At 41.2% G+C, this 9,094-nt stretch overlaps 1 protein-coding gene across 1 annotated transcript; it reads left to right on the top strand.

Moving 5' to 3' along the window:
• Positions 1–6,158: 6,158 nt before the first annotated feature.
• On the top strand, positions 6,159–8,456 carry LOC148938750 (uncharacterized). Its single transcript, XM_089107563.1, has 3 exons — positions 6,159–6,352; positions 6,492–7,387; positions 8,221–8,456. The coding sequence occupies exons 1-3, from the start codon at positions 6,159–6,161 to the stop codon at positions 8,454–8,456; spliced, it is 1,326 nt and encodes a 441-aa protein (XP_088963689.1).
• Positions 8,457–9,094: the final 638 nt, after the last annotated feature.

Genomic DNA, 9,094 nt, shown 5'->3' with positions numbered 1-9,094 from the left:
TGTTTAATGGAGTTCTTTACTTTTCTTTGAAAAACTTTTTTTGTAGAAAAAGTTTTTTTAATTAATTTCTGTTCGTTTTATATTGACATGGTCTTTTCAGGGAAAAATGAAATAATACTTTAAATCTTTTCGTTTTTTAAGACTTTATAGTTTGGCCTGCTATTCGTATGCTGGAGAAAAATTTTCAGCAATTCAGTTTCATACCTCCTCTAGTTGACCTGAAATGGAAAACTTGATACCATTCGCAACAAAAATCTGTTTACTTTCTTTTATAGCTTGGATACACTTACGCTATTTTGATTTGGTTAAATTTTACGAGCAGAAGTAGCCCCGAAAGATTGAACATAATACCCTCAGTCGCTCTTGGGATACCGCTGAGATGCCTTATTAGGAATTAGCATTATCACAGTGCATTTTATTTAATCTTACGGAAACATTTATTTTTTAAACATAATGGGCAAATGGGAGGGGGGGAGTGGAAGGGGGATTAGTTGCCCTCCAATAACTTTTGACTATTAAAAAGGGCATTAGCCCTTTCTATTTTCAATCGAATGAGCCCTTTTCGAAGTTCCCACGACAACTCCTTCGATACAAAGTGCCCTGGTCTAAACAACAACAAAAAATAATACATTATACCCACATCGATCTTTACTATAAAAATGTCAAGCCTTCCAATCACTTTCGACTATTAAAAAGGGCACTAGGCCTTTCGATATCCAATCGAATGAGCACTTTTGGAAACGACAATGCTTTCTATAAACACCTTATATGCCCCCAGGGCATAAATTAAAAGCCTTACCCTAAGGTCATTCTCAAAGACCTAATTTCCAGAACTTTCTACTACGTTGAATAAAATGACTGTCTGAAAATTTTGATTGGATGTTTTTGGAGGAATGGTGGGCGTGAGAGGGAGGTTAGTTACGCTCCAATCACTTTCGACTATTACAAAGGGCACTAGCCCTCTCAATTTCGAATTGAATGAGCCCCATTTGAAGTTTTACGACAACTCTATCTATAAAATCTTATATGCCCCCAGGGCATAAACTAAAACCTTTCCCCTGGGGGCTCTCGGGGGTTTGTCATCCTTAAATACATAATTTCCAGAACTTTCAACTATGTTGAACAAAATGGCTATCTCTAAACTTTGATTGAATGTTTTTGGGGAAATGGTGGGCGAAGAGAGGGGGGTTAATTACTCTCCACTCATTTTCGACTACCGAAAAGGGCAATTTTAATTTCCAATCAACTGAGCCCTTTTTGAAATTTCTATAACAACTTTCGATATAAACTTTAATGCCCTCAGGGCATAACTTACAACCCTTGCACTGAGGGCTCTGAGGGGGTTATCATCCTAAAAGACATAATTTCCAGAACTTTCAACTATGTTGAACAAAATGGATATCTCAAAATTTTGATTGGATGTGTTTGGGAAAATGGTGGGCGTGAAAGGGGCGTTAGTCACTATCCAATCAGTTTCAACTATTAAAAAAGACACTAGCCCTTTCAATTTCCAATTGAATAAACTCTTTTGAAGTTTCTACGACAACGCTTTCAATAAAAACTTTATATGCTCCAGGACATAACTTACGACCCTTGCCCTAAGGGCTTTGGGGGGAAGGGTTGTCATCCTTAAAGACCTAATTGCAAAAACTTTCAACTCCGTTGAATAAAATGGTTATCTAAAAATTTTGATTGGATGTGTCTGAGGAAAAGGTAGGCATGAGAGGGGCGGGGGTAGTTGCCCTCAAATCACTGTTGACTATTAAAAAACGCGCTAGCCCTTTGAATTTCAATTGGTATGAGACCTTTTTCAAGTTTCTACGACAAAGATTTCAATAAAAACCTTATATGCCCCAAGGGTATAACTTATAATCCTTGCACTGAGGGTTTTTGGGGATTGTCTGGAGAAGGGGTGGGCGTGAGAGGGGGGTTAGTTGCCCTCAACGCCCACCTCAAATCGAATTTCAAATCGAAAGAGCCCTTTTTCAAGTTTCTACGACAAATATTTCAGTAAAACCTTATCTCTATGTGTATCTATGTGTATTATCGCTATGTGTGTCGTCTCTGTGTGTGTGACGTCTCTGTGTGTGTGTCGTCTCTGTGTCTGTGTCGTCTGTATGTGTGTGTCGTCTCTGTCTGTGTGTCGTCTCTGTGTGTGTGTCATCTCTATGTTTTTGTCGTCTCTGTGTGTGTATCGTCTCTGTGTGTGTATCGTCTCTGTGTATGTGTCGTCTCTGTGTGTTTCGTCTCTGTGTGCGTGTCGTCTCTGTGTGTGTGTCATCTCTATGTGTTTGTCGTCTCTATGTGTGTGTCGTCTCTGTGTGTGTGTCGTCTCTGGTTTATGTTAGGTTAGGTTAGGGGGGTTAGTTGCCCTCAAATCACTTTCGACTATTAAAAAGGGTACTAGCCCTTTGAATTTCAAGTTTCTACGACAAAGATTTCAATAAAAACCTTATATACCCCCAGGGCATAACTTATAATCCTTGCCCTGAGGGTTGTGGGGGAGTCTCTTCCTCAAAAATATGTTTTCTATTTGGAAATCATCTACGCTGAACAAAATGGCTTGCTCAAAATTTATATTGGATGAGTTTGGGGGAAAGATGGGTGTGAAGGGGGGGGGGGCTAGTTGCCCTCCAATTACTTTCGACTATTAAAAAGAGCACTAGCCCTTTGAATTTCTAGTCGAATGAGCTTTTTTTTTAAGTTTCTACGACAACAACTTCTTTGAAAACCTTATGTGACCCCAGGTCATAACTTAAAACCCTTGCCCTGAGGGCTGTGGGAGAGTGTCCTCCTCAAAAATTTATATTATATCTGGAAATCAACTACGCTGAACAAAATGGCTATCTTACAATTTTGATTGGATGTGTTTTGGGAGATGATGGGCGTGGGGGGGGGGGGCTAGTTGCTATCCAATCACTTTTGACTATTAAAAAGGGCTAGCTCTTTGAATTTCCAATCGAATGAGCCTTTTTTGAAGTTTCTACGACAACACCTTTTATAAAAACCTGATCTCCCCCCAGATTAGTTGTTATAATCCTTACTCTAGGGGTTGCAGGGGAGAGTCCTCCTCAAAAACATATTTTCCAACTGAAAATAAACAACGCTGACCAAATTAGATATCTCTCAATTTTGTCTGAATGCATTTGGGGGCATGACGGGCATAGGGGGGGGCGGGGGCTAGTTACCCTCCAATCACTTTCGACTATTAAAAGTACTAGCCCTTTGAATTTTCAACTGAATGAGCCTGTTTTGAAGTTTCTACGACAACGTCTTCTATAAAAACCTTATATGCCCCCGGGGCATAACTTAAAACCCTTGTCCTGAGGGTTGTGGGGGAGTGTCCTCCTCAAAAACACATTTTCTATCTGGAAATCAAATACGCTGAACAAAATGGTTATCTCAAAATTTTGATTAGATGTGTTTGGGGAAATGATGGGCATGGGGGGGCCTAGTTGCCCTCCAATAACTTTCGACTATTAAAAAGGGCACTAGCCACTCCAATTACCAATCGAATGAGCCTTTTTCGAAGTTTCTACGACAACTCCTTTGATACGAATTTCCCGGGTATGGAGAAAAAAAAAAAAACACATTGTGCCCACATCGTTCTTTACTTAGGCAGCGCTAGCGCGCTGCCTATGATTTTAGAACGAGGTTCCAAACCGTGATATTTTCCATTTCTGGGAGTCTATTAGCGTGAGGTTTGTTTGTGTAATTTGGAGAAGGAGGTATTTGCTTTTTAAATAAATACTCGCTCTCTCTCAAATATACACTCATTTGCTCAGATATATAAGCAGCGAAGCGTTATTTTAGATTTTAACATCAAGTTCTACTTGAATCCTAAGTTTCTAAGTTCATAAAATATAATTAAGTCAATATTGGGATTTAACCTGCTCATAGGCATTCTCTAAGTCATTTCTTGAGACACCACGCTAGATGTTCAGATTTGATTTAGGAGGAGTGGCCATCGATCAATGGATACAGACTTGGGCTTCTGGCACAGTCGACAAAAAAATTGAAAAATTAAAGGGGTCTAATAGGTGTCAGGCACTAAAAACGAGATATTTTCTATAAAATCAGGGACCGAGTCGCAAAATTTTCCCCGTAGGAACACTTGATTTTTGCTAATTGGGCTGTATGATTTAACTTGGAAGTATCTGTCTAAAACAGTTTATATTCGGCAAAATTTATCAAAAAAAATTAAAGCTATGAAGGTTAATTATTATTTGGAAGTTTTTACAAATGACTATCGTTCAGAATATTTTTTTAATATTAATTTTTAAAATATTTTTCCGCAAAAGAAGTTTTTCAAAAGGAAGCAAAGAGCTCTACTATTCCGAAGATGAGCGGAAATAAAGTCAAATGATTTTATCATTGAGCTTAAAAATACCATAAATCACCATCAATAAATAAATGAAAACCAAAACGAAAAGAAATTCCAATACATAGCCGAGTCAAACTCAAAACAAGTAGAAACTAAAAGCAATAAGGCTGATAACCCCTGACTTCTAAAGACCAGACCATAATCTGCACTTGCTATGTGTTCTTTTTTCTCATAATATATAAAAAAAAACACCATCATAACCAAAATTACTGAAAAAAACAAAAAAGAGTTTTGATTGAAATTTTAATATATATACTAATATTCATTCCTAAAAGTCTTGATAATTTCTGATTTATTAAACTTTAAAAACAGTAAAGATTAAAACTATGTATTTTTTTATAGTAAACTTTATTCTATGCTCTGATAATTCGAAGGCACTGTTTGCGTTCCTAAGATATAACTTATATGCTCTTTTGACAACCTGCACACAAATAGTGTGTTTTGATTTAGTTAAAACTCTCCCTAAATATTCCCTAAAAGTTGAACCTTAATACCATTAGCCTTACTAATATTAGCAATATTAGTAGCAGTGGTGGTAGTAGTACGCATAGTAATTTTTGGTTCGTTGAAAATATGCGTCAACAAAACTAAAAAGTTTCAACCTCATGCTCTAAACCCTTTCTGAAATATTGCTTGTAAACAACTTTTTGACAACTTACGTGCTCATAGTGCGTTTTGATTTGGTAAATATCTTCCCAAACATTCCTTGAAAGCTTCACCTTAATATCCTTAGCTTCACCAGTAGCAATAGTAGTACTAGTAGTAAAAGCATCAGTAGTGGGATGCAAACCGCACCTTTTTTTCAACATTCCCCTCGACACATGCTGAAAGTTCCAACTATGCTAAACAGTCCCTAGGACACTGCTGATATGTCCTTGCGACAACCTAAATGCACTTTCTGTGTTTTGATTTCGTTCCATATCTTTTCAGCATTCCCTGAAATTTCCCCCTTAATACCCTTGGCTTTAGCAATAGTAGCAGCGGTAGTAGTAGTAATATGCAAATATTCCCTTTTGGTTAGTTCAACATCCCCCAAAACAAGCCCTGTAAAATTCAACTTAACGCTTGAAACCATACCTAAGATATTGCTGATACGCCCTTTTGACAACCTGCACGCGCACAGTGTTTACTTTCTTTTACTTTCTCCTCTGCTACTTCGTTTACTTTCACTGAGAACTACTGAGTTCTCGGTAGGGGCCTCCCCCCAGGCCACTCAGCGTGTCCCCAGGTGGCGGATAGGAAAACGCCCTGCAGATATGTAGGGTACCTCATGGGTAGTGAGGCGCGGACCAAGGGGGGACCCAGTCTCTGGGGGTCTTCAAACATAGCAGGAGCTCCCTCGTCTGGGAGCCTTAAATTCAGACGGAGGAAGAGGATGACCCCTCTAATGTGCACCGGGCAGGGCCCATCGGCGTATTGATACGTCCCGTCAGTCACAAATCTTCCCCCAGCAATGGGTTAAATTGCTGGTGTTGCAGGACACCAAAAGGGCGCACTATCGGTAATAGATACAGTCGGCCCCTGTTAGGCACAGAGAGGAGTGGCTTACCGCTCTCACGAAGCCAGCCAAGAAACCCCTTCTTTAACTTTAATGATGAATATGAATAAGAGATCAAATATGAGAACCAGTGCTACCGCGTCCGGGGTAACCGACGATAATGCGTTAAGAGCTACCGCGTCCGGGGCAGCCGACGACTTGACAACCGTGAATCGCACGAATATATCTACGTTGACAACAGAAACCCTGGAGGCTATTGTTTCTCCAAAAATAACTATGTCAATAGGTACCCTCAATACTAGAACCCTCGCTAAACAAGAAAAAATATACCTACTCCTAAGAAAGATAAAACGGTACAGCTGGGACGTTATCGGTCTCGCCAAAACCCATCTTCCAGTCACTGGTGAAGAGAAACATGGAGATGTTACCCCTCTACTTTCGGGACGTAATGATGGGAAAACATCGACAAGGTGTGGGTTTCCTACTGTCTAATAAAGCCAGAAAATCCTTAATCTTCCTAACCCCCCTCACGGAACGGATCATCATGATCCGCCTGAAAGGTTAACCCACCAACCTCACAATTATCCAAGTATACGCTCCGGATTCCAGCAGAGACGACGAAGAGTCTGAAAACTTGTATCTCCAGCTTCAAAGTCTAGTTGATTCTGTCCCTAAAAAGGACATAATCTTTGTCATTGGTGACTTCAACACCATCGTTGGAAACAACCACACAGGACACGAAGATGTAATGGGCAAATTTGGACATGGAAAAATGAACAGAAGAGGAGAACGCCTTATCGAATTCTGCAGATACAGCGATTTAGTCATTACAAACACACTGTTCAAGCACAGACCTCGCCGTAAGACCTCCTGGACCTCACCGGATGGAAAAGCTAAAAACTTAATAGACTACATCCTCGTGTCTAAACGTTGGAAAACGTCCGCCCTAAACACAGTCACGCTAGCTGGTGGTGACTTTGACAGCGACCACTCGCTTGTCATGTCTAGGTTCAAAACAAGACTTAAGACAGCATCAAAGTTGTCTAAGAAAGCCCCCAAATTTCGAGTAGATCTACTGAAAGACGAGAACACACGCATGACCTATATCACTATTATATCCAAAAAAATTTCGGAGCTCACGTCGGGCTCTCCACCTATCCTGTCTAAAGAAGATATTGACAACCTGGTGACTAGCAGCACAAATATCATATGTGATGTCGCTCATTCCACACTGGGTACCCAAAAATACATTCAGAAACCTTGGATAACAGACGAGATCATCTCCCTCTGCGACGAAAAGCGCCAACTCACGTTCAAGCAAGATAAAGAAAGTAGGGACCGATACAAGCAACTCAAACGAGCTGTTGAGAAAATCATCAGACGTGCTCATCGTGCTTTTATTAAAGAAACGTGTGATCAATGCGAATCGGCCTTGAAAAAAGGAGACCCCCACTACATGTATAGAACAGTGCGAGACTTGGCCAAAAAGAAGAACATCAAAGCGTGTACCCTTGTCGACAAACATGGAAACGAAACACAATCCACAGACGGAATCCACTCTCGATGGAAAAAACATTTTCAAAATAAACTGAATCTGGACATCCACCCAGACCCAACAATTCTTTAAACTTTCCCATAACTTCTACAGATCCAAGTCCTCCCCCTCTTCACTCTGAAATAGAAGCAGCTATCAGAGACTTGAGAACAAACAAAGCTGCCGGCCCCGATGAAATCCAGCCCGAACTACTGAAAGTAAACTGCAAACCACTCCTTGACCTTTACCACAAAATTGCCACAGCTGCTTGGAAAAAATGTCACTTCCCCTCACCCTGGTGCGAAGCAACGATAATCCCCCTGCATAAGAAAGGCTCTAGAGCTGTCAGTGACAACTACCGCCCAATAAGTCTTACCAGCCACGCAGCAAAAATCCTTACCAGAGTCATGCTCGGGCGTATACGAGCCATTTCTTCACTGGTCATCCCGGAATACCAAGCCGGCTTCCGACCTAATAGATCAACAATTGATCAGATATTCACTGTTCAGCAGATCATGGAAAAGTATAGCGAACTTGGCCGCAGCATCTACCACCTTTTCATAGACTTTAAACAAGCTTTCAATCGGATATGGAGAGAAGGTCTATGGCACATCCTTCTTCACTTTGGCATCCCATCCAACCTGATCTCGCTGATCAAAGACATGTATAAGAAGTTCAGAAGCCGCGTCATGACTGGAGAAGGACTTACCGAGAGCTTCAAAACCTCTACCGGAGTGCTTCAAGGTTGCCTAATATCACCGGAGCTGTTCAATCTCTTCCTAACTACAGCCCTTTCACTCACAGACAACCGACCCGGCTCCCTTGTCGGAGGAGTGGTGATAGACAAACTAGCATATGCTGATGACATAGACCTAATAGCCGAGTCCCTTCAAGATCTACAATCTCAGGCTAACAGCGTTCACTCGTCCACCAACCTTCGGGATGGCCATCAACACTTCAAGAACGAAAGCCATGCGCTGCTCACGCAAGTTCGATTCACAGGTAAATCTCAGCCTTCAGCTTGGTGGAGATACCCTTGAGTGGGTGGAAGGCTTCACCTACCTTGGGAGCTTGCTTACTTCTGATACCAACCAACTCAAAGACATCAAGAGACGCCTGACACTTGCAGACTCCAGTTTTAAAGCTCTGATGCCCATCTGGGGGAATAAGAACTTAACAACAACTCTCAAAACGAGACTCTTCTACTCACTCACTATTCCGGTCTCCATCTATGCCTGTGAATCCTGGACGCTTAAAACAGACGATCAACGCCGCCTAGCTGCCTTTGAAACCAAATCCCTACGACGCATCACTGGTATCACCTACCACGACAGAATCTCCAACTCCAAGCTTCTCCATAGTCTGAAAGTCAAATTTACAATACTGGACTAAATAAAACTGCAACAACTCAAATGGCTTGGACATACCCAACGCATGGCTAGCACTCGTCTCCTGAAGATAACCTTCGATGGACAAGTACACGGTTCTCGTCCCAGAGGTCACCCTCCGAAGAGATGGAAAAAAAACTTCTCACCCTACAACCTGCCACAACTCTGCCGCCTGGCCGACAACAGAAGCACCTACTGGAGGCATATCAATGAACTGGTTAAAGAAGAGGCCCCAAAATGACCTTCAAGGACGGATGGGACATAAGTCAAAAGTCACTTTCTCATCAATA

The sequence above is a fragment of the Artemia sp. Qi Xiang Cuo genome, unplaced genomic scaffold, assembly GCF_049724085.1.
Source record: "Artemia sp. Qi Xiang Cuo unplaced genomic scaffold, ASM4972408v1 HiC_scaffold_2976, whole genome shotgun sequence".
Lineage (NCBI taxonomy): Eukaryota > Metazoa > Arthropoda > Branchiopoda > Anostraca > Artemiidae > Artemia > Artemia sp. Qi Xiang Cuo.
The sequence above is the reverse complement of the archived record's forward strand: the minus strand, read 5'-3'. Positions and strand labels throughout refer to the sequence as shown.